This window comes from Saccopteryx leptura, chromosome 10 (genome assembly GCF_036850995.1).
Source record: "Saccopteryx leptura isolate mSacLep1 chromosome 10, mSacLep1_pri_phased_curated, whole genome shotgun sequence".
Taxonomy (NCBI): Eukaryota; Metazoa; Chordata; class Mammalia; order Chiroptera; family Emballonuridae; genus Saccopteryx; species Saccopteryx leptura.
The window spans coordinates 62,559,955-62,586,513 of record NC_089512.1 but is presented as its reverse complement, the minus strand read 5'-3'; the positions used below and the strand labels follow the sequence as shown (position 1 = coordinate 62,586,513).

Genomic DNA, 26,559 nt, shown 5'->3' with positions numbered 1-26,559 from the left:
GTTGTGCAATGCCAAAAACATTAAGATGATAAATATTTTTCAATTGAGATTGCTTTCCACTCCCTCAGCATAAGGAACCTATCTTACATGCTTCTGGGAGAGAAAAGATAGAAAAGCAAGACTCTCGTTGGTTTCTTTTAAAAAGTTGCAATAGTTGTTTAAAGTTTCTCAGAGTTCTCTCCTTGACCTAGGATTAGAGATCTTCAGTATGACCTCGTGTGGTGGTCAAAGCAGGCCTAACTTCATCGATTGCCACAGGCCCTCTGGCTGCTGGTCCGGTTTTAACGACTTATCTCCTGAGAATGCAGGGCCCATCTTCACCCCTCCACTAGGACAAGAGTCTGGTCCCGCGCACGGAACGTGTAGCGTCGCGGTGTACCGTCGCGGAACTGGGGAATCCCCAATGCGCTCAGCGTTAAAGGGAAACGCCCAAAAGGCAGAAAGAACGGAAGTTAACTACCTAGTAACCCACAATGCACAGCCCACCTTTCCGGAAGTAAGGATTTCAACCTCCTGATGCACTTATGCAGCGGAAGCGTCTTGCCTAGAAGTTTGATTGGAAATTACAAAACGAAGAATTGTGGGGCTTTGTCTGCCAGTACGCATGTCTGGCCTCGCCCTGTTCCTGGAGCCACGTCCTGGAGGTGGCGGCGACTAAAGATGCACGTCAGCGAAGGTGGCCATTCCGTTCTGTACGCAGGCGCAGTGGTTCGGGAAGCACCGGAAGTGCAGGGGGATGGGCCGGCGGTGACGCGATTCTGTCCGCGTTGGAGGGGCCGGGCCGCTGCCGGAGTCGCCGCGGTTGCCGCGTGACGTGGCACATCAAAAACCTTAAAACACTAGAGTCGGAGCTGTCGCGCCAGTCGTTGAGCAGGTCCGCGCCCCGTTAAGTCGTGTCCCGGAGCTTCGTCCGTCGCGCCGGCTAGTGAGCCGTCCGGGCCGCCCTCTTCCTTCTTCAGCTTCTCTTCCTTCTCCCTCATTTTGCCGGGAGCGTGAAAGGAGTAGGCCGGGGGACGCTCCAGACCCCTCTGCCCATCGCAAGTGCCACTACCACCATGGGCCTCACCATCTCCTCCCTCTTCTCCCGCCTCTTTGGAAAGAAGCAGATGCGCATTTTGATGGGTGAGTGAACGAAGGAGACCTGAGTTCCAGTCGCAGTGGGCGTCGGGGAAGGCCGGGTCTCTACTCTTGCCGCGGTCTCGGGGCCTGTTTTTGCCTCAGTCCGCCCTGGTGGGGGAGGGGCGGCGGTTAGGGGTCGGGAGGAACTCTTGAGGGTAACAATGGAGTGAACGGTGGGCGGTCATCCCAGACCTGTCCAAGAGGCCCTGTAGTGGCGTGGGCAAGGTTTCCTCCTTCTGCGTTTGGCTTTCTTTCTTTGATCTTATTAAAAGCCCAACAAGATTGGGCGGAGATGTGGGGGAAGCGAACTCAGATCGGGCAGAGCTGGGAAGACACTGGCGAGGCCCCTTCTGAGAGTACGACCTGCCTTCCCTCTTCCCCGGGTGTGGGCAGCGGCCCAGAGGGAGGCAGAGCGACTCCAGCCTTCCGCCTCCCTCTTTCCGCCCCGTGTACACACACTGCACACTCCACTGGTCTGTGAGCGAGCGGTCCGGGAGGAAGTGTCCAGGCCCAGTGTGGTGGCAGAGGAGCACCCAAGATTTCAGAAGAGTCCGGAGTCCTCAGCACTCACTTCGCTCAACTTTGTGTCGCGCTGGGTTCCGCTTCACATTTTTTCTTTTTCTTGTTAGTGTCCCTGAAAACTGAGTTTTTCATGAATGTGTTTTTTGGCCAGTCTCAGAAACTATACTTGGTTCCTGTCTTTGGTTTTCGTACTAGTTTTTTATTGGTAGTTTTAGTAGCCCAGCTGGCTAGGCTTACTAAAAAAACTTGTAGAAAGTAATTTTTTTTAAAGCGGATAACATTCTTAGTAACAACATCATGATGCTTAATTTTAGGGCAGTCTTATTAAGTGTAAAAGAATTTCTTTTAATTCTTTTGGAAAATAGGCTTTTAAAAAACTTAATGCTCTCAGAGTTATTTTTCGGTCTGCTGAGTGAGAAGGGGCTTGTCACTTGGGAGATGTAAGCAACCCCTCCCCTCTGGTATTGTGAGTAGTGTCTGCATCATAGATAAGCTCCATGGGCCCTAATACATAATGCTAAAGGTGCCCCTTTTAAGTTTAAATTTCGAACTTGATGGTTCATTAGCTTGCTTACTTATTTTAGAGGGAGAAGAGGGGTGGAGAGACATTGATTTGTTGTTCCACTTAATTATGCATTCAATGATATTTTATGTACCTTTAGGCGGGGGTTTAGGCCCCCTAACCTTGACGTTTTGGGACCACAGCCTAAGGAACTGAGCTACCTGGCCAGGGCCTCTCTAGTTTGTTTTATAGAGAGTGGAAGGGGTAAGCGTTTGCTTTTCGAGGCCTACCATTGAAAGTTTTCCAAAGCAAGGTTCAGTAATACTCTTTCAAGGTGTATTAAGATAAAGGGTAAACACGTTTGATCCCTTTTTAATTTTCCTGTGATTCTAACTTCTTTACAATTCATAAAGGTTATTGAATCATTCACAAAGGTATATACTTTCTCTGTTTTAAAAAGAGTCTCTCAGATATCACTTCTGAAGTTGAGTTTTAGGAGAGCAAGCATCTTTTTTAGGCTTTAAAAGTCAGTGGGCCTGACCTGTGGTGGTGCAGTGAATGGAGAGTGTTGACCTGGAGAGCTGAGGTGGCGGGTTCCAGGCCCTGGGCTTGCCTGGTCAAGCCACTTGTGGGGGTTGATGCTTCCTGCTCCCCCCTTCTCTCTCTCTCTCTCCCCCCCCCCCTCTAAAATGAGTAGATGAAAAGTTTTTTTAAAAAGTCAGTGAAAAATGGCAGTGTAAGACAGTATCTGAAGTCAATAGGAGGACTTTGGACTGTGATAAATGAATGTTCTGCCTGTTCCTTAAAGAGATTAATGAGTATGTTCTTGTGTTCCTGGAAATGTAGTATGGTTGGTCCTTTTACTGATGATTACTGGAAATGAATTGCTGTTTTTTATTTTCTTAGTCTTTGTGATGACTAAAAGTTTAGAGCAGGAGTCGGGAACCTTTCTGGCTGAGAGAGCCATGAATCCCACATATTTTAAAATGTAATTCTGTGAGAGCCATACAACGACCCGTGTACACATTACGCATTATCCGATAAAAATTTGGTGTTGTCCTGGAGGACAGCTGTGATTGGCTCCAGCCACCTGCAACTATGAACATGAGCGGTAGGAAACGAATGGATTGTAATACATGAGAATGTTTTATATTTTTAACGTTATTATTTTTTATTAAGCATTTGTCTGCAAGCCAGATGCAGCCATCAAAAGAGCCACATCTGGCTCGCGAGCCATAGGTTCCCGACCCCTGGTTTAGAGGGAGAAGAAAGGTAGAATTATACTATAAGTACTTTACTATTTTTACTATGTTGGGGGAACATTTCTTCTTGTATAGGAAAATGGAAGAGGAAAAATACTTTGTGCATTTGTCCCGGGAATAGAAGTCATGATTTGGAATTCATTTTATGTTAAATGTTTTATTACTCAAGTTTGCCATTCTTGGTTTGCATTATAATTTCAGGATAATCAGTTTTCCTTGATGAAAAACACTTCTGTCACAAAGACAACTATTAATGGTAACTCATCAAATGAGGTATAACTATATGATGGATAGAGAAAGATCTAAATTGGAAGTTTGATATTTCTTAGAAATTTTTGTCCAGCTGTATGAGTGACAGCATAAATAATAAAACTCTTACAATGTCTGCCCCTATTTAATCATTAGAATTAAAAAGATAGCAGCTACTGAGTCTGGTTTGCCAAATCACTGTGAAGTTTTAAATTTTATCCCTACACTCACTCTTCGAAAAATTCAAGTAATTTAAAAAGGTGTTTGCAGTTACTGCTTCTAGTAAACTAATTAAATATAACAATCAGATTTAAAATAACTTAAAATTAGAGATTGACAGAAATCTGTTAATTGTAGTTTTAAGATATTTTTATTGATTTTTAGGTGGGGGGAGAGAAACATTAATTTGTTGTTTCATTTATTTGTGCATTTATTGTTGATTCTTGTGTGTGCCCTGATCTGGGAATGTAATCCATAACCTTGGCATAGCAGGACGATGTTCTAACCCAATGTTTTTCAACCCTAGTTCTCCAAAGATTTCATTCTGGTCCATGAAAGAGTTAACCACCCTGATGTTGTGTGAAGATTATAGACTCAATGACTAATAACTTCTTTCACTTAGCATCATCTTTTCAAGGTTTAACCATATAGCATGTATCCGTACTTCATTCCTTTTTTTTTAAAATTTTTTATTTTATTTATTCATTTTTTAGAGAGGAAAGAGAGAGGGGGAGAGAGAGAGACAGAGAGAGAAAAGGGGGGAGGAGCTGGAAGCATCAACTCCCATATTTGCCTTGATGAGGCAAACCCAGAGTTTTGAACCGGCAACCTCAGCATTTCCAGGTCGACGCTTTATCCACTGCGCCACCACAGGTCAGGCCGTACTTCAGTCCTTTTTATGGCTGAACAATAATTCCATTGCATATATATACTACGTTTTGTTTACCCATTCATCAGTTGATGGAAATAATGGTGGTTTCTACTTTTTGGCTATTATGAGTAATACTGCTGCATACATTTTTGAGTAAGTTTTTGTGTGGGCGTATGTTTTTAATTCTCTTGGGTAAATATATACCTAGGAGTAGAATCGGTGGGGGTTATATGTTAACTATGTTCAACATTTTGAGGAACTGACAGATTGTTTTCCAAAGCAGCTATATCTTTTTACATTCCCACCAGTATGAGGGATTTAATTTTGCTACAAGTAGGGTTTGAATATCTCTTCTCTATTACTCTTGTAATTCTGGGGACACTCTGAACTTCAGATGCTGCATCTGTAAAATTGAGGGTTATTGTGGGGATTAGTTATAAAAATTATGGAATCACCTAGTGGTGTGGTTGGAATACAGTAAACAATTTTAAATTATTATGAAGTTGTATTTCAAGCTTCCTTGTAGAAAATTTGAAAGATAAAGGGAAAAAGTGAAAAAAAAAACTATGAAATTTTGTGCACCTGAAAATATACTTTTTTTCTTCCCAGTCCTTTTCCTTTTTGCATATTTTTCCTCCAAGCTGAGATAATTGGAATCTAACTTAACTTAAAATATAAGTATTTCCTGCTGTCATAGTTTGTTAGATGTACTTTTTAATGCTTGGCAAAGATTTTGGGGGGTAGTTTTGCTGCTGTTAACATTTTAGTTGAAGTATAGGTCCAATTAAGGAAAACAAGTAGTTCCAGTGTATCTTTCAGTACAGTGAGCTGTTTATGTGGGTGATACTGAGGGAGGACATAACTGGACTGTACAGATTAGAGTCTTATCTAGACTAGTTGAAAATTGGTTATAGCTTTTCATCTTGTGGAGAAGTCTCATTCCAAATATTGCAGTGTTATGGAAATACAAACTTAAGAAATGACTAAAGTAGCACAGAATCGTTAAACCAACATGTTTTTTAAGTAAAGACCTTTACAATGAATTTTAAGTGTTGGTATGCAATAATGTGTGCATCTTAGATCTTAACAATAGAGATACCTTTTAAACTTTTGGTTTGCATATACAGTGTGTCTGTTAAAGTCATGGTGCACTTTTGACTGGTCACAGGAAAGCAACAAAAGATGATAGAAATGTGAAATCTGCACCAAATAAAAGGAAAACCCTCCCAGTTTCTGTAGGATGATGTGGCAGCATGTGCGCATGCGCAGATGATGACGTAACACTGTATACAGTGGAGCAGCCCACGACTATGCCAGTCCAGATGTGGACAGTACAGAGAAAAGTTCAGTGTGTTCTGTGGCTCGCTAAATTCGAATCCGTGACCAAAGTGCAACGTGAATATCGGCGCGTTTATAACGAAGCGCTACCACATAGGAATAACATTACTCGGTGGGATAAGCAGTTGAAGGAAACCGGCAGTTTGGTGGAGAAACCCCGTTCTGGTAGGCCATCAGTCAGTGACGAGTCTGTAGAGGCTATACGGGATAGCTACCTAAGGATCCCTAAAAAATCTGTGCGTGAGCCCATATCGAAATGCACTGAATAGGTATGAAACTAGGAGAGTTTTCCTTTTATTGGGTACAGATTTCACATTTCTATCCTCTTTTGTTGCTTTCCTGTGACCGGACAAAAGTGCACCATGACTTTATGGACACACTGTATTTAGCACTATCATTTGGGTGCAACTCAAAAGATATCTTCATGATTTTAAAGTCTGTGTGGCTGTAAGTCATTGAAATATAGTCTTAAACTTTTTATTTTAAAAATAACTTGTGGATGCTTAAAAAACATTATGGTTGCATTTTTTGTAAACTCCCTTTTAAAATATAGATACATATATTATATAGTCTATAGTTATATATGTGTATTTTAAAAATAGATATAGAAAATCAAGGCTCTTAAGCAGTCATCTTTCTGACAGCTGTATCAGGAGCTGTAACCAGTATAAATAACATTTTAGTAAAGGAAATTACCATTTGGGAAATTTGTGTTTTTTTTTGACAGAAACCAATTTTGTTCTGCTTATTTATGCATTCATTGATTGATGTTAAAAAAATTTTCCATTGATGTGAGAGAGAGAGGGAGAGAGAGAAGAATCAACTCGCTGTACCACTAGTGGTGCCGTATGTGCTGTGACTGGCGATCCAGTGCAACCTGGTGAATTGCTCTAACCAAGTGAGCTATCCAGCCAGGATCGGAATTTGTTCTTTTATTTATTTATTTATTTTAGATTTTATTCATTTTAGAGAGGAGAGAGAGAGAGAGAGAGAAGGGGGAGGAGGAGCAGGAAGCATCAAGTCCCATATGGGCCTTGACCAGGTAAGCCCAGGGTTTGGAGCTGGCTACCTCAGCATTCAGATCAATGCTTTATCCACTGCGCCACCACAAATCAGGCCTTTATTTATTTATTTTTTTAATGAAAGTATGTGTTTATTGTTACAAAACTAACAATATGGCAGTAGGATATTATTATGCATTAATTAGTTATGCATACAAGCAGGTATAAAACTTTTATTAAAAAACAATTATATAGGCCCTGGGTAGTTGGCTCAGTGGTAGATAATCACCCTGCACCTAGAAGTCCTGAGTTCGATTTCCAGTCAGGGCACAGAGGACAAGCGACCATCTGCTTCTCCCCCCTACCCCTTTCCTCTCTCTCTCCTCTCTCTCTCTCTTCCCCTCTCACAGCCAAAACTCAAATGGTTTGAGCAAAGTTCGCCCCAGGCACTGAGGTTGGCTCCATGTCCTTGTCTCAGGCACTATAAAATAGTAGCTCGATTCCTAGCATGGCCCCAGATAGGCAGAGCACCTACCCCAGATGGGGGTTGCCTGGTGGATCTGGGTTAGTGTGCATACAGGAGTCTGTTTCTTCCCCTTCAATAATAATAATAAAAAAGAAAGAAAAATTATGTTACCATAACTAAAATAGTTGTGTAATCATAATTTGTCCTGGTTTTCTTCCAATCCTTGTTAGCATTTTTGGAGATATATTGTTTTTAAGTGGTGATATGAGATACATTTGGACCCCAATGAGGACTGTCATTTCACAGTTCTAAAACTAAATCAAGTGTTTTTTTTTTTTGTTTTGTTTTTTTTAAGTGAGAGGAGGGGAGATAATGAGACAGACTCTCACATGTGCCCTGACTGGGATCCACCTGGCAACCCCTGTCTGGGCCTGATGCCCTGGTCAGCCAAGCTATCCTCAGCGCCTAGGGCCGATGCCAGAACCAGTTGAGCCACTGGCTGCAAGAGAGGGGAAGAGAGAGAGAAAAGGGGGGAGGGAGGAGCAGAGAAGCAGATGGTTACTTCTCCTGTGTGGGATTCCTGACTGGGAATCAAACCCTGGATATCCATACCCCGGGCTGACGCTCTGTCCACTAAGCCAGCAGGCCTGGGCCTCAAGTGTTATTCCTTACCCCCCTTTTTTTTCAGCGAGAGAGAGAGAGAGAGAGAGAGAGATGGAGAGAGGGACAGACAGGAAGAGAGAGATAGATGAGAAGCATCACCTCATAGTTGTGGCACCTCACTTGTTCATTGATTACTTTCTCATATGTACCTTGACCAGAGGTGTTCCAGCCAGTGACAATGGGGGGGGTCATGTCTTTGATTTCACGCTGAAGCCAGTGACCCTGTTCTCAAGCTGGTGAGCCACGCTCAACCAAGTATTATTTCTAATTGACATCTCAATTATAGTTCTGACTTGGTCTTAATCATATTTGGATTTAAAGAGGGATTTTGCTTTATTTAAAAACTTGATCAGGCCTGACCTGTGGTGGTGCAGTGGATAAAGCGTCGACCTGGAAATGCTGAGGTTGCCGGTTCGAAACCCTGGGCTTGCCTGGTCAAGGCACATATGGGAGTTGATGCTTCCAGCTCCTTCCCCCTTCTCTCTCTCTGTCTCTCTCTCCTCTCTAAAAATGAATAAATACAAAAAAAAAAAAAAAAACTCTTATGTTACTCCCATTTTCTTTTTCTTTTATTTGACAGTGAGGGACGGAGGGACAGATAGGGACAGACAGACAGGAAGGGAGAGAGATGAGAAGCATCAATTCTTTGTTGTGGCATCTTAGTTCATTGATTGCTTGTTCATTGATTGCTTTCTCATATGTGCCTTGATGGGGGAGGGGCTACAGCAGAGCAAGGGACCCCTTGCTCAAGCCAGTGACCATGGGGTCATGTTTGTGACCCCAAGCTCAAGCTGGTGAACCCGTGATCAAGCTGGATGAGCCTGCGCTTAAGCTGGCGACCTCAGGGTTTTGAACCTGGGTTCTCCGCGTCCCAGTCCAACGCTCTATCCACTGCGCACCGCCTGGTTAGGTTGTTACTCCCTTTTTCTGAAGGTGCCAAACTTTAAGGTTGCTATTTTTGTTTCTTGGTGTTATTTTTAGGGTTATGTTTTCTGATCTTTTTGGTAATGCTCCATACACAAAAAACATTTTCTGTAACAGTTGGCATTTCCTTTGTCCAATCCTAAGGGCTTAGAAAAGGCTACTCTCAGTCTAGTAAGTGTGTCATAGTATTTTGGAAAGACTAAACCTGAATCCCAGTATGAAGAAATAGGGAACAAAGTTTGATTAGAGGACACAGGAATAAGAAGGTATAAGACCCCCGAGTTTCCAGAGAGATCTTAAATCTACCCTTTATAGGGAACAGAACAGAAAGGGTATGTAGAAGGAGGCTGAATTGCCTGTAGCCTTTAGTTCTGTTTTGCAATAACTGATAAAAATTAAACTTACCTAATTCACATTCTTGTGCAAGCTAAGAGATGACTTCTGGGTTTTTTTTGTTGTTTTTTTACAGAGACAGTCAGAGAGAGGGATAGACAGACAGGAACAGAGAGAGACGAGAAGCATCAATTATTAGTTTTTTTGTTGCAACACCTCAGTTGTTCATTGATTGCTTTCTTGTATGTGCCTTGACCATGGGGCTTCAGCAGACCGAATAACCCTTTGCTTGAGCCAGCGACCTTGGGTTCAAGCTGGTGAGCTTTGCTCAAACCAGATGAGCCCGTGCTCAAGCTGGCGACTTCGAGGTCATGAACCTGGGTCCTCTGCATCCCAGTCCAACGCTCTATCCACTGCGCCACCGCCTGGTCAGGCAATTTCTGGTTTTCTTTAATAGCATTGGTTTTGTGTGCCATGTTTTGCTTTGATTTAAATACTTAAAATGCATCCTTGCTTAAATCAGTTTGCAGTTGAATTTCAAAATCTGTGGTAGTGAAAATCCAGATGGCAACAATGGTATATTCAATAAGGTTATTGTATATTGACCTTCATTTATGAAGGTTTTAGCAAACAACAGAATATGCAAGTTTTGAGAGATTCATACTTAAAATAAGCATTTGATTTTTTCTACACTAGAAACAAGCACATTCTTCTATACTTGTATATGCCTTAAAGGAAACATTTTTAAGAAGTTAGACATATATTGGAGATGAGTAGAATATGGCCATTTGCACAATTCAGATTAACCAGCCTTTTGTTCTTATTTCTGCATATTTGATGTTGAAAATGAATGGAAGTAGGAGTGGCCTCATATTCCTTTATCATTTGAGGAGACTTAGGGCATAGTATTGACTTTACTAATGTAATATTTATTTATTTATTTTTTTAGAGAGAGGGACAAACGGGCAGAAAGACAGGAAGGGAGAGAGATGAGAAGCATCAACTTGTAGTTGCTTCTCTTTAGTTGTTCATTGATTGTTTTTCATATGTGCCTTGACCAGGGGTCTCCAGCTGAACCAGTGACCCCTTGCTCAAGCCAGTGACCATGGGGTTATGTCTCTGATCCCATGCTCAAGCTGGTGAGCCCCTGCCCAAGCCAGATGAGCCCATGCTCAAGCTGGAGACCTTGGGGTTTCGAACATGGGTCCTCAGCATCCCAGGTCGACTCTCCACTGTACCACTACCTGGTCAGGCTTAAAGTTAATTCTTTAGTCTCTTGTTCTTATGTGTTCTCTGGTTCAACTTCTAATTTATGTTTTTAAAAATGGTTGTAGGCCCTGGCCGGTTGGCTCAGCGGTAGAGCGTCGGCCTAGCGTGCGGAGGACCCGGGTTCGATTCCCGGCCAGGGCACACAGGAGAAGCGCCCATTTGCTTCTCCACCCCTCCGCCGCGCTTTCCTCTCTGTCTCTCTCTTCCCCTCCTGCAGCCAAGGCTCCACTGGAGCAAAGATGGCCCGGGCACTGGGGATGGCTCTGTGGCCTCTGCCTCAGGCGCTAGAGTGGCTCTGGTCGCAATATGGCGACGCCCAGGATGGGCAGAGCATCGGCCCCCTGGGGGGCAGAGCACCGCCCCATGGTGGGCGTGCCGGGTGGATCCCGGTCCGGCGCATGCGGGAGTCTGTCTGACTGTCTCTCCCTGTTTCCAGCTTCAGAAAAATGAAAAAAAAAAAAAAAATGGTTGTAGATCATAGGATTAATATAGACTTGAGTTAGAAGAGATCATATGTTATCTGATCCACTCCCTATTTTAATTTTCTAAAGTAACTTGTTTAAAGGCACTTGACGCCTGACCTGTGGTGGCGCAGTGGATAAAACATCGACCTGGAAATGCTGAGGTCGCAGGTTTGAAACCCTGGGCTTGCCTGGTCAAGGCACATATGGGAGTTGATGCTTCCAGCTCCTCCCCCCGTCTCTCTCTCCTCTCTAAAATGAATAAAAAAAAAAAAAAAAAAAAAAAAAAAAGGCATTCATTGCCTGACCTGTGGTGGCGCAGTGGATAAAGCGTCGACCTGGAAATGCTGAAGTCGCCCGTTCGAAACCCTGGGCTTGCCTGGTCAAGGCACATATGGGAGTTGATGCTTCCAGCTCCTCCCCCCCTTCTCTCTCTCTCTGTCTCTCCTCTCTCTCTCTCTCTCTCTCCCTCTCCTCTCTAAAATGAATAAATAAATAAAAATAAAAAATAAATAAATTAAAAAAAAAAATAAAGGCACTTGACTAGTTTGTGACAAAGCAAATCCAGAGATAAAATCCTGAGTCAGCCAGATACTACCCTCAGTTTTTCACTACTGTATACTATCTCATTAGGTCTAGAAAGAAAAATGAAAAGGCAACACTTTCTGTAGGAAGTGTTATCTTTGAAAATCAGAAACGAGATATTTTTATTTATTTATTTTTTGTATTTTTCCGAAGTTTAGAAGTGGGGAGGCAGTCAGACAGGCTCCCCCATGTGCCCAACCGGGATCCACCCAGCATGCCCACCAGGGGGGCGATACTGTGCCCATCTGGGGCGTTGCTCTGTTGTGGCCGGAGCCATTCTAGCGCCTGAGGCAGAGGCCATGGAACCGTCCTCAGTGCCCGGGCCAACTTTGCTTCAGGAGCTCTGGCTGTGGGAGGGGAATAGAGAGACAGAGAGGAAGGAGAGAGGGAAGGTGGAGAAGCAGATGGGCACTTCTCCTGTGTGCCCTGACCGGGAATCGAACCCGGGATTTCCACATGCCGGGCCGACGCTCTATCGCTGAACCAACTGGCCAGGGTTGAAGTAATTTTATTTTTAACTCATTTGTGCTTTGACCAGTCAGTGTTAACTTTCAAACTGTGTAGTTTTTGTAAAATAATTTTAGTCTGTGCTTTTGATTTAGATATATAATCTGTGGTGTCTTTTTCTAGTTGGATTGGATGCTGCTGGCAAGACGACCATTCTGTATAAACTGAAGTTAGGGGAGATAGTCACCACCATTCCTACCATTGGTAAGAAAGTTTACAGGTAATTATTATAAAGTGAAATAGAATATAGTTTAATTTTGAAACTGCCTTGTTTTTAAAGACTATATTTTTAAGAGTAGTTTTAGCTTCACAGAAAAATTGGGAGGTCTCCCTGATTATCCTCTACCTTTCCCTATTGTCAATATCACTCACTAGAGTGATATGTTTGTTAAAATTGATAGACCTACCTTTTCACATCATAATCACCCAAAGTTCATGGTTGACCTTAGGGTTCAATTTTGGTGTATATTTTGTGGGTTTAGACAAATGTATAATGATGAGCATTCAATAACTCCTAGGTTTTGTTTGTTTGTTTGTTTTGTATTTTTCCAAAGTTAGAAGTGGGGAGGCAGTCAGACTCCTGCATGCACCTGACCGGGATCCACCCAGCATGCCCACCAGGGGGCGATGCTCTGCCCATCTGGGTCCTTCCTCCTTTGCCGGAGCCATTCCAGCGCCTGAGGCAGAGGCCATGGGGCTGTCCTTAGCGCCCGGGCCAACTTTGCTCCAATGGAGCCTTGGCTGCAGGAGGGGAAGAGAGAGACAGAGAGGAAGGAGAGGGGGAGGGGTGGAGAAGCAGATGGGTGCTTCTCTTGTGTGCCTGGCCAAGATTGAACCCAGGACTTCCACATGCCAGGCTGATGCTCTACTGCTGAGCCAACCTGCCAGGGCCTATAACTCCTAGGTTTTTAACTTTGTTGATTATATAGAGGGACTTTAAAAACAGTTCTGAGATAATTCCATAATAAAGAAGTTTATTTTCTTAATGACATTTTGGCACAACAGTCATTCTTTTTCTTCTTCTTTCGTAGGTTTTAATGTGGAAACAGTAGAATATAAGAACATTTGTTTCACAGTATGGGATGTTGGTGGTCAAGATAAAATAAGGCCTCTCTGGAGGCATTACTTCCAGAATACCCAGGTAAGGAATACTATACATTTAAAAAAAAAATTGATTGATTTTAGAGAGACAGGAAGGGGGGGCAGAGAGGGAGGGAAAAATAGAGAAGCATTCCTTTGTTGTTCCATTTAGTTGTGCATTCATTGGTTGCTTCCCAAATGTGTCCTGACCACGGATTAAACCTGCAATCTTGGTGTTTTCAGATGATGCTCTGATTGAACTAACTGGTTAGGGCTTATAGATTTTTGATAACCTTTCTGTATAGATCTCATGCTCTAAAGTTTTTATCTACTGTTTATGTAAACTTTATGTAATGTTTATGTTACATGAAGTTTATGTTAATATCTACTGTTTAGCTGGCTGTTAGTATCTACTCTTTAACTGGCTGTTGGGTGTTTACTATATGACTTGGCATTCTTATCATTACTTCATATTCTTCAGTAGACTCTCAAGCATTTTATAGCTAAATTACTGAGGTTGGAAGAGTTACATAGGTTTCATTGTAATATTTTTAAGTAGGGGGTGGTTCTCAAGATTGAATTAGATATCTCTTCAGTACTGTTGGTTTCATTCTCAGTTTAGAAAGTAGATCTGGGGAGGGTGAGGGAGTTATATTCAGTGGGACACTTGACTCTATGTCAACACAATACATTAAAATTAATAAAAATTAAAAAAAAGATCTGTATAACTTTGCCATTATAGTTTTTAATGAATGTAGTTCTTAATTTCAGTTAACGTTTACTTTATTACAATACATTACAAAAACTAAAGGTAGATCTGCTCTGTTGATTTGTAAGATATTTTTATATTATTACATAGTGTATATAATACCAGCATGGGAGAGACATTAGAGCAGTTCTTAGTTTGGTTGCACACTAGAATCACTTGGGGAGCTTTCAAAATTCCAAATCCGTGATCATAACTCCAGACCACTTGAATCAGAATCTCTGGGAATATAAACTAGGCATTAAACTAGTAGTGCTTCTTAACTTTGATGTGCCTATTAATTACCTGGGTGTTTGTTAAAATACACATCAATTCACTAGGGCTTGGCTGAATAAGGCCTGAGATTTCTAGCAAGCTCTAAGGTGGTGGTGCTGTTGCTGCTGTTTTGGAATCTTACTTTGAGGATCAAGGCTCTGGTACAGAGTTTTCAGCAGCATTATTGCTGACATTTCAGGCTGAATAATTCTGTCCTTAGGTGAAGGGAGGGCTGTCCTTTGCATTATTGGATGTTTAGCAGCATTCCTTGTTTCTACTCATTAGGTGCCAGTAGTAACACCCTCCTTTCCCCCATCCCAGTTGCAACAACCCAAAATTTCTCCACATACTGCAATATGCAATATATCCTCTGGGGACAAAATTGGTTTCTCTTGAGAAGCACTGCTCTAGGCTTACTCTTACATTTAAGGAAACTGAAGCTTGGAATGACTTATGTAATACTGGAGAGCTGGTTCTTGTTCTGCATTTCTGTTTAACCTGCTTCCAACTCTGTTGTGTTTTGCAGAGTAATCTTAGCTAAAGGCTTCTTGGCCTTTTAGCTAAGATCAAGGGCAGCAATCCAGAGTAATGTGTGATGTAAAGAAGCAGTTCATACGTTTAAAATTTGCAGATGTCATTCTTGGTTTCAACTCCTGTAATATTGCATACAAGTGAGGTATATTGCCACCAGGTGGCAGTGCATACTTTAGATTTGTGGTTTTCAACCTTTTTACACTTGGGGACTGATGAAAATAGTATTTCAGCGACCATTAAGCAAGAAATCACCCTGAGCAAAAGTGAATTTGACAAAGATCATTGGGTCTCTAATCTTCATATGACATCAAGGGACCAGAGGTTGAAACACACTGCCCTAGGTGACTGGCTGAAACAACTAGGTTTAAATAATATATTATGTTAAGTAAGTGGCTCGGTTTTTTTTTGTTTTTTTTTTTTTTAATTTAAAAATTAGAATGTTTCTGTTCATTAGCATAGCTGTGGTTAGAGAAGATATTTTGATATGAGTCACATGCTTTGAAAACTTTGTTTTGGAAATTTTCAAATATACTCCAAATGAGAAAGAATAGCATAATAAACTCCCATATATCTATTACTTAACTCCCATATAATCCATTATTAGGATATGGCCAAAATTGTTTAATTAATACTCCTCTCTAATGTACTTCACTTTTTGGATTATTTTAAAGTAAATGATGGGGGGGGGGGGAGGTAGAAAAGGGAAAAAAAATAAAGGAAGTATTTCATTTAGGGAACATGCTTTTGAAGTAAAATTAGGTGTGAAGTAAAACTTTGTTAATCCAAAGCCTTTTATACTCCTCAATCAAAGGTAACCTGGTCTTATCCCTAGATTTGTTTAGAATCCTTTTTAATTTACTTTGAGATCTTTCTGAGAGAGGCTGGGAGCAAGAGAGACAGGAACAGGAACATCAAGCTGCTCCTGTATGTACCCCAACCAAGTAATTGAATCCAGCAACTTCTGTGCTCTGGGATGATGCTCCAACCAGGCAAAGTGCTTTGAGATTAAACCCATTCCTGGCCTCTTTTGATCTCCTTAAATCAGAAGTTCGAGTACGTCTTCTTAGGGTTTTCATGCATTCCTGACTTCTAGCTATAAAATTTCAAAGAAACTAATTATGCCATTTAACTACACTTCTAATTTGTGTTAACAGTCGGACACAGTGTTTATTGTACTAGATTCCTCTTCTCTCACTAGGTAATTCTAATTATTTTGTTCTAAATAATTAAGTAAATATTTGCCATTTAAGTAATCTTTTTTTTAGATTAGCCAGGCTTATCTTTTAGAACTCATGCTTTTCTACACTCCAGATTCTGGGCTGTCCAAGAGAATGAATAACTTAGAATTCATACCTAAAGTAATTCACCCTCAAAATAATATTGCTTTGGGGCTGATAACATTACTTACATTTTAAAACAATAAAAATGGGTTGTTCAGAAAAAATTAGATCCCATTTAGAGGCATTAACTCTTCTAGAGGGGTAGATTCTAAAAAGGAATAGCTTTGGGAATAGGAGGAAAAGGAGGAGGACACAATGTTAACTAAATGCCTGTTATAAGCGAAGCAGGGTGTTGGATGTTTTTATATCTCTATAATTAAATTTGATTATTTTTTATGTAAAAACTTAAATTCTTCAATAATTTATTAAGCAGTATAATGATAAATGCATGGAGGGAAATATAGATAAGCAGAACAACAGCTTGTCTTTAGCACTAGCTACTTTTCACTTTTCTATTCTTATCTGTCTTGATCTACCTCCCCTAGAGGCCAAGACCTGTCTTTCCAGAGAATTGCCTGTTCTTTATTGCTTTATTTACTTTCTTGTTGAGCTTACCAACTTCATGAGGGCACTTTTCCCCCATCTACCATTTTTTTCCAAGCATTTTATTTTTTATTTTTATTGATCTTTAATTTATTGTGTTGACATGTTTTCAAGTGTCCCCCTCAGTTTAACACACTCAACCCCCTGCATTGTGACACCCGTGCCAAGTCTCTTTCCATCCCTATTTTCTCCCCTTTCCCCCTGCCCCCAACTTCCATTTCCTTTTTCTCTTTACATTTATTTTTTAAATTTTAGAGAGAGGAAAGAGAGAAGGAGAGAGAGAGAAGGGTTGGAGGATCAGGAAGCATCAATTCCCATATGTACCTTGACCTGGCAAACCCAGGGTTTTGAACCGGTGACTTCACATTCTAGGTTGATGCTTTATCCACTGTGCCACCACAGGTCAGGCTACATTTAATTTTTAAAAGATGTATAAAGTTGGTGGTATTGTTTTAAAGATTTTATTTATTTCAGAAAGGAGAGAGAGAAAGGGGGGGGAGGAGAAGGAAGCATCAACTTGTAATAGTTGCCTTTTTTTTTATGTGCCTTGACCAAGCAAGCCTGGGGTTTTAAACCACTGACCTCAGCATTCCAGGTTGATGCTTTATCCACTGCACCACCACAGGTCAGGTAGGAATAGATTTTAATAAAGCTATGAAATTAATCTTCACATCATTTGAAAAACTTTTTATACTTTCCCATTTGAGAGTTTTTAGAACTCTTAATTCAACTAACTGCTTCCCAATTCTGCTTCTTTTGTAGTATAGAATTCTAATATTTGTGACTATCTTTAAGAATGATTACTGCCTTTTGTTAAGACTTTCTTGTTTGATGAAGTCAGCCATGCATTTTCCTTTATTACATTTTGCTTAAGACTTCCGTACTCTTAATTGTCAGGCAGCATTGTGGAGCAAGACTAATTTTTCCTGATGAAGCATATAAAAACTACTGTAGTGTGCCTCTTCACCTTTTTTTTTTAACACTTGATACACACCTTTGAATAAATAAATTCATGAGTCTTTGGCTTATTCTTTTCCTTTTGTCCCCATTTGTGGCTGTTTTGTTACTTAAACTTACCTGCACTTAAACATGCAATGGCATAAGGAAGTTGTGGAATGGTTTAAAATTTATCCTTAGCACAGTTGAGAAAAGTGATCAGTTGGTTAAGAGTAAGATTTCCTTAAAAAAAAAAAAAGAAAAGGTAAGATTTCTTTTGATTTAAAATAACATTTCGCCCTGGCCGGTTGGCTCAGTGGTAGAGCGTCGGCCTGGCGTGTGGAGGTCCCGGGTTCGATTCCCGGCCAGGGCACACAGGAGAAGCGCCCATCTGCTTCTCCACCCTTCCCCCTCTCCTTCCTCTCTGTCTCTCTCTTCCCCTCCCGCAGCTGAGGCTCCATTGGAGCAAAAGATGGCCCGGGCGCTGGGGATGGCTCGGCTCGGCGCTAGAGTGGCTCTGGTCGCGACAGAGCGATGCCCCGGATGGGCAGAGCATCGCCCCCTGGTGGGCGTGCCGGGTGGATCCCGGTTGGGCGCCTGCGGGAGTCTGTCTGACTGCCTCCTCGTTTCCAGCTTCAGAAAAATTAAAATAAAATAAATAAAATAACATTTCAAATGATGAAATAAAAGATAGTGCTTAAGGCCCTGGCTGGTTGGCTTAGTGGTAGAGCATCGGCCTGGCGTGTGGAAGTCCCAGGTTTGATTCATGGTCAAGGCACACAGAAGTGCCCATCTGCTTCTCCACCCCTCCCCCTCTCCTTCCTCTGTCTCTCTCTTCCCCTCCTGCAGCCAAGGCTCCATTGGGAGCAAAGTTGGCCCGGGTGCTGAGGATGGCTCCATGACCTCTGCCTCAGGTAGTAGAATGGCTCCAGTCGCCACGCACGCAGCAATGCCCCAGATGGGCAGAGCATTGCCTCCTGGTGGGCATGCTGGGTGGATCCCCATTGGGCGCATGCAGGAATCTGACTGCCTCCCTACTTCTAACTTTGGGGGAAAAAATAGTGCTAAAATTTTTTTTCAGTACTTAAGAACCCTGTTCTTTTTCTGTTTTTTAAATAATGGGACATTTTTTTCCCCAGTGCCTCTTTTTTTTTTTTTTTTTAACAGAGACAGAAAGTCAGAGAGAGGGATAGATAGGGACAGATAGGAATGGAGATGAGAAGCATCAATCTTCAGTTTTCCGTTGCGACACCTTAGTTCATTGATTGCTTTCTCATATGTGCCTTGACTGGGGGGCTACCGCAGAATGAGTAACCCCTTGCTTGAGCCAGCGACCTTGAGTCCAAGCTGGTGAGCTTTGCTCAAACCAGATCAGCCCGTGCTCAAGCTGGCGACCTCGGGGTCTAGAACCTGGGTCCTTCGCATCCCAGTCCAACGCTCTATCCACTGTGCCACCGCCTGGTCAGGCCCAACACCTCTTAATAAGGATTTGCTGCCTATACTTTTGTTTCGTATTTAGAGTGTCCTTTAATTTTCACTGCCATAATTTATTTTAACAATTTTTCCCCAGGGTCTTATTTTTGTGGTAGATAGCAATGACCGTGAAAGAATTCAGGAAGGAGCTGCAGAGCTGCAGAAAATGGTAAGAATTTAAAAAATGTATCATTTCCAGGATTTATTTTTCTGTATGACAGTAGTGGTGTTAGTGGTTGGCATGCTTTAACTGTAATCAGATTACACAAATTGAAACTTTTTAGATCTAAAAAGAACCTTGAGGAGAACTATAGCTTAGGTTCTTAAGAATGCACATAAAATCTCCTCTAGAGTTTTTTAAAAAACATACAAAAGACTGGCTACTTCAAGTAACTTATGAGGAAAGCTCAGCTTTTTAGAAGGCTCCATCAGTGATTTTGATGCACATCTCTGGTTGAGGATGTCTACATTGGTCCAGTCTTATAGATATAAAATCTGTAGTTTTAGCCCTGGCTGGTTTGCTCAATGGTAGAGCGTCGGCCTGGCGTGCAGGAGTCCTGGGTTCGATTCCCGGCCAGAGCACACAGGAGAAGCGCCCATCTGCTTCTCCACCCCTCCCCCTCTCCTTCCTCTCTGTCTCTCTCTTCCCCTCCCACAGCCAAGGCTCTATGGGAGCAAAGTTGGCCCGGGCGCTGAGGATGGCTCCATGGCCTCTGCCTCAGGCGCTAGAATGGCTCTGGTTGCAACAGAGCGACGCCCCAAATGGGCAGAGCATTGCCCCCTGGTGGGTGTGCTGGGTGGATCCCGGTCGGGTGCATGCGGGAGTCTGTCTGACTGCCTCCCTGTTTCCAACTTCAGAAAAATACAAAAAAAAAAAAAAATCTGTAGTTTTGAAACTTCTGTGATGTAGGGATCCTCGTTCAAATCTCTTGTTCCTAAGGTCCATGGTCAGTTTTTCCCCGTATTCTATAATGTACACTTTGTAACATTTTGTAATAGTAACCATGATAATTCCACTAGAAGGTAGTAGGTTTTTGGTTGACAGTGACATTTTGGCCTTGCCGTGTATTGGATTAATGTCATATGTTCATATTGCTAAAAAGCCTGGGGCGGGGGATTGTTGAAAAATGTCATAGTTTCAAATTGTACCCATAAAATATTTACTGAAATAAAATATTAGTTCTCATTCATTGTTAAAACTGGAGTGCAGTTTGTAAAAGCATTGTGTAAAACCATATGTGTAACTAACTGGAGGTTATTTTGCCTAGTGTGTTAAATATTACCCATTCTAATCTTTTTGTAAACAGCTTTGAGGTAAAAGTTTTATATCACAAACTTCACTTTTTTTTTTTTTTTATAGAGACAGTCAGAGCGATAGGGACAGACAGGAATGGAGAGAGATGAGAAGCATCAATCATTAGTTTTTTGTTGCTACACCATAGCTGTTCATTGATTGCTCTCTTATATGTGCCTTGACCATGGGCCTTCAGCAGACCAAGTAACCCCTTGCTCAAGCCAGCAACCTTGGGTCCAAGCTGGTGATCTTTTGCTCAAACCAGATGAGCCCGTGCTCATACTGGCGACCTCAGGATCTTGAACCTGGGTCCTCTGCATCCCAGTTCGATGCTCTATCCACTGCGCCACTGCCTGGTCAGGCCAAACTTCACTCTTTTAAAATGTACAAGTTAGTGGTTTTTAGATTACAAAATGTTACAGCTATTACCACAGTCTAATTTGAGAACATTTTCATTTCTAAAGAAATTGGAGTGCTCTTAGTATTCCCCATTCTTTTCCCTGTTCACCCTACACCCATATCCCTGACATCCACTAATCTACTTTCTGTCTGTATACATATGCCTGTTCAGAGCATTCATATAATTGGAGTCATGCAATATGCGGTCTTTTGTTACTTTTAAATTTTCACTGAGCATAAATTTTCAAGGTTCATCCATATTGTATCATGTATCAGTACCTCATTTCTACTGGCTTTCTACTCTTCCTAGTATTCTTATATTTTTCATGATACTGTTATTACTCTAATCATTGTATTGTTGTCCTACTGTTGTCTAGAAAGGATAAAAGTCCAAAAAAAAAATCCTTATCTAAATACTTTTACTACTAAGTACCATAAGGTTCTGTCATAAATATTTATTGCCAGATGTGTTTCTTTTCCCTGCTGGTCCCGACCCTCAGTGGATGATTGTGAAGGCTGAATGAACGATTTACCTTAATGGAGTATAGAATGATTGGCTTAACAAATTTTGCTTTATTTAAGGACAATTATTTGCTTAAAATTTAAAACCTAAAGAAGAGATTTAAGTTGTTAGGAGTATCATAACTTTATGTAGAAAAATTGGTTTTATATTTAATAAATAGTATGTATAGGAAAGTTTTACCTAGTTTGTTAAAATAATTGGATTCCTGTTTTACAGTTGTTAATGTCTTAGCTTTTATTTTCAGCTTGAGGAAGATGAGTTGCAGGATGCAGTGTTGCTGCTTTTTGCAAACAAACAGGATTTGCCGAATGCTATGGCTATCAGTGAAATGACAGATAAATTAGGTCTTCAGTCTCTTCGTAACAGAACAGTAAGTATTTGGTTCATATTAACCTCCTGACTATTAGAATTATTAGGATAATTGTTTTAGCTAGTATTTAGTTAAATTTCTTCTTAAATAATTGTCTCCTTTGGATAGATGATGAACACACTATTTGCAGAAGTACATTTTTGCTTATATAAACACGAGCCTTTTCAGGTTTTATTTCATACCTTTATAAATGTGCTCAATGTTGCTTTAAAGTATCCTGATATCGTCTCCTTTTTTATTTTTTGCTTTTAATAATTATCTGTTTTTTTTTTTTTGTTTTTTTTTTGTTTTTTTTAAATTTCTTTCTGAAGCTGGAAACGGGGAGAGACAGTCAGACAGACTCCCGCATGCGCCCGACCGGGATCCACCCGGCACGCCCACCAGGGGGCGATGCTCTGCCCCTCCGGGGCGTCGCTCTGCCACAACCAGAGCCACTCTAGCGCCTGAGGCAGAGGCCAAGGAGCCATCCCCAGCACCCGGGCCATCTTTGCTCCAATGGAGCCTTGGCTGCGGGAGGGGAAGAGAGAGACAGAGAGGAAGGAGGGGGGGTGGAGAAGCAAATGGGCGCTTGCTTTTCCTATGTGCCCTGGCCGGGAATCGAACCTGGGTCCCCTGCATGCCAGGCCGATGCTCTACCGCTGAGCCAACCGGCCAGGGCCAATAATTATCTGTTAATGATCCTAAAATTTAAATATCTTTATTTGATTTGATTTTAGTTAACTTTATCCTCAAAAATTTTAGTACTGATAAGCATGTGGAAACTACTATGTGAGAATTGCAATATTTAAAGATTATTGATATCTTTAATTTTAATTTTAAATCTCTTAAATGGCTCTGCAGCAAATAATTTGTAATTTGGTTTTTAGCAGCCATATTTTATTTTATTTTAGTTTTTGTGACAGAGACAGAGAGAAAGAGACTGATAGGGAGAGACAGGCAGGAAGAGAAAGAGATGAGAAGCATTAAGTTCTTCATCGTGGCACCTTAGTTGTTCATAGTCAAGCCAGCTACCTTAGGTTCGAGCTGGTGAGCTGTGCTCAAGCCGGCAACGTTGGGGTTTTGAACCTGGGTTCTCTGCGTCCCAGTCCAATGCTCTATCCACTGCGCCACCATATTTATGGCTAGCAGCCATATTTTAGATAATACTGTTTTGTATTGTTTTCATGGTAATGTCAAAAACTTGTGGGACCTATAATTATGATACTAAGTAAGTGTTGAATTTAAAATTACACAAAATGTTTGCTCTTTCTAAGTTTGTATCAGTGATTTAAATATTGGCAAACAACATATACATATTTTTAAGGTTTTACTTATTGACTTTACAGAGAGAGGAGAAGGAGAGGAGGGTGAAGCAAGAAGTATTAACTCATAGCTGCTTCATTTTAGTTGTTCATTGGTTGCTTGTTTTATGTGCCTGGACTGGGCAAGCCCAGGGTTTTGAAACAGTGACCTCAACATTCCAGATTGATGCTTTTTCCACTACGCCATTGCAGACTAGGCCACAACATATGGTTTTATGTGTAAAGATGGTGTCATGAACTATTAGAGTGCCGTGTGCTTTACAATAGCTAATTTTTTTAAACAAAGACAGAGAGAGAGGGGGTTAGACAGGATCAGACAGACAGGAACGGAGAGATGAGAAGCATCAATCATTAATTTTTTAAATTTTTTGGGGTATTTTTCTGAAGTTGGAAACAGGGAGGCAGTCAGACAGACTCCCGCATGCAACTTGACCAGGATCCACCCCAGCACACCCACCAGGGGGCGATGCTCTGCCCATCTGGGGCGTTGCTCTGTGCAACCAGAGCCATTCTAGCGCCTGGGGCAGAGGCCACAGAGCCATCCCCAGAGCCCGGGCCAACTCTGCTCCAATGTAGCCTTGGCTGCGGGAGGGGAAGAGAGAGACAGAGAGGAAGGAGAGGGGGAGGGGTGGAGAAGCAGATGGGCGCTTCTCCTGTGTGCCCTGGCTGGGAATCGAACCCAGGACTCCTGCACGCCAGGCCGACGCTCTACCACTGAGCCAACCGGCCAGGGCTCAATCGTTAATTTTTTGTTGTGCGTTGTGACACCTTAGTTGTTCATTGATTGCTTTTTCATATGTGCCTTGACCGTGGGCCTTCAGCAGACCGAGTAATCCCTTGCTCGAGCCAGCAACCTTGGGTCCAAGCTGGTGAGCTCTGCTCAAACCAGATGAGCCCGCGCTCAAGCTGACGACCTCGGGGTCTCGAACCTGGGTTCTCCGCATCCCAGCCCGATGCTCTATCTGCTCAGCACTGTCTTGTCAGGCTACAATAGCTTTTTATTAGCTTGTTAACAATGGAAATACTGTGCTGTGGCAGTAACTGTAAATACTGTTTGAGATATTCCAGGCTGATTTGAATAAAATAAATTGCAAATGATGCAGGTTTTCCATGCTATGAAGATATGAATTCATGCCTTTCTCAAGGTCTTAATTGTAAGGCAAAATAAAACTGGTCCATAAATGAATAAAAATAAAATATCCCTTATAGGGAATTAAATTGCTTTCTAGGTCTTTTTGTGTTTGTAATTTTTATAACAGTACATACGTTGCTGGAGATAAAATCTATTATCATTTTATAAGAACTTTTTGGTAATGCATAAGACTAAATGAAATTCACTGAAAAGCTTGTCTCTAAAATAAAAGCCCCCAATCTTTCAAAATTTTGCCTCCTATAATCTGAAAAATTTTTTAAATGAGGAAAGAGGAGGATTTTAAGGACCAGGTAGGTAATGTATCAGTTACTAATCTCATGAATGTTCTTTACAGATTAAGTAGTAGATACTTGGTTAAACTTAATATATGGGTAGGAGTAGCTTTATATGTGAGAGGAGTTTTTTTGGGAAGCAAGAATTATGAGAAAACTCCCAATCTGTATACAGTCACTGAGATTGTTAAATATAAAATTAATCATTTGAGATGTAATACTTTAATGTATTTACTCACTTATTCCTATGGTTTTATATTTTTTTTGTTTCCTTTTCTCCTATATGTGTATGGTAGGTAACAGCTAACTAAATAATATCACTGAGCAATTGGGGGGAAATAATTTTCTGATTAAGAAATTTTAAACACTGTTATACATAGGCTTATGTTAATCAAGTGTTTTCTTGTTCTTTCTTTATAGTGGTATGTTCAAGCCACTTGTGCTACACAAGGAACTGGTCTGTACGAGGGACTTGACTGGCTGTCAAATGAGCTTTCGAAACGTTAAATGAAACTGGATATCTAACCAAGGACATGTTTGATATAATTGGGCTAGGCTTGTTACAACAAAATTAGTTTGCATCTTGGTTATTAAACAGTATCTGGGACTGGTTTGGGCAGAATAATACAGCATTTAAACTTATTTTGTTGCCAATTATTGTTTACCAAGTATAATGTTGCACTTTAGCAATATGCTTGGTTTTAAAGAAATTCTCCTTAACTTGGGAAAAAAGTGTCCTCTCTTAATTTTACTTCCCTTAAGCCTAAATGCCTGGATTTAGCTATTGTGATATCTTTAAATAAATCCGTTGAATGTTTTTTGAGCCCACAACAAAATCCCCTTGCTACTTTACTGGTACCTTTATCATTTCTGGGACAGTCTGCTAATTAAAAAAAATAAATAAAGTAGCATTCCATTTGTATTTATTTTTCTCCCTTGCCAAAAAGATCTTCTAATACTGCTTGGACCAGCCAGGGAAATGTTTCAAAAACACTATTGAGATCTCTTGCACTGAGGAATGTATTATTTTTCCCCATTATTGACTCCTGGCTTCCATCAGCCAAGCTTACCTTGGTGTTGTTTGGATTTGATAGCTAATTAGTTCTGTGCTGGTAGCAAAGAGTTTATATTGAGATGATTTTTAATACCCAGCAGATTGTCTTTCTTTATATTGTATCTTTTTTATGTTGCATGTTGCTTTTGGTATCAGCCTGACTCTTTGCCCAGTATATGATAGTTCTGCTGATGTTTTATTGTTTATTGGTGAACATATCTTCATTGAGAGTTTTTGGAAAACTCATCAGACTCAAATGAATAAGTTTTCTTCATAACCCATTTGGAATTATTCCTAATAAAATGACAAAATATGTAATTGTGTGTCCTTTTTGAGTCTTAAAGATGTTTGAAATGGCTTTTCTTATTTAGCAAAGTTGATTTATATATTCTATATCCTGTAAACAATAATACTGATCCCAGTGAATTTACTAATTGTTTAAATTGGAAATAAAATACAGGTTGTTATCGTGTATATAACAGAATGGGGAAGCAACTTTAAAACATTTAGTTTTTCCCTGGTAAAATAGCTCAGTTAGTTAAAGCATTGTCCTGATACACAAAGGTTGCATCCCCAGTCGGGGCACATGAGAGCAGTGTTTCTGTTGGTCTGTCTCTCAAATCAATCAGTTTGTTTGTTTGTTTATTTGTTTACTTATTCATTTTAGAGAGGACATAGAGATAGAGAAAGTGGGGAGGAGCAGGAAGCGTCAACTCCCATATGTGCCTTGACCAGGCAAGCCCAGGGTTTTGAACCTGCGAACTCAGTGTTCCAGGTCGATGCTTTATCCACTGCGCCACCAGAGGTCAGGCAGAAATCAATCAATTTTTTTTAAATTTAGTTTTATTTGAAAAAATACCATTTTGGCACTGTACATTTCTAAACTCAGATCAAGAGCAAAAAGCTGTTAATAAAAGGAATTGTTTCCCCCCTCCCAAAAGCATGCACACATTTATTTCATAGCTAAGGTTAAAATTCAAGTGCTATTTCATGTTAGGATATATATTATTAGTGATGCTGCTTTTCTACATAGAAGAAAAAAGCAAGCACTTGTGTTTTGACAGACAAGAGTCAGAGGGAGGGACAGATAGGGACAGACAGGAAGGGAGAGAGATAAGCATCGATTCTTCGTTGTGGCACTTTAGTTCATTGATTGCTTTCTCATATACCCCTTAACGGGGGGGGGGGGGGGACGGTGGCTACAGCAGAGTGAGTGACCCCTTGTTCAACCCAGCAACCTTGGGTTCAAGCCAG

General features: G+C 41.1%; 1 protein-coding gene across 1 annotated transcript; it reads left to right on the top strand.

Annotated features, from left to right (window-relative positions):
* Nucleotides 1-714: 714 nt before the first annotated feature.
* ARF4 (ADP ribosylation factor 4) lies at nt 715-25,623 on the top strand. Its single transcript, XM_066351213.1, has 6 exons — nt 715-1,122; nt 12,196-12,276; nt 13,104-13,213; nt 19,037-19,108; nt 21,400-21,525; nt 24,672-25,623. Exons 1-6 carry the CDS (start codon nt 1,056-1,058, stop codon nt 24,756-24,758), a joined length of 543 nt encoding a protein of 180 aa, XP_066207310.1. The 5' UTR covers nt 715-1,055; the 3' UTR covers nt 24,759-25,623.
* The last annotated feature ends 936 nt before the right edge of the window (nt 25,624-26,559 follow it).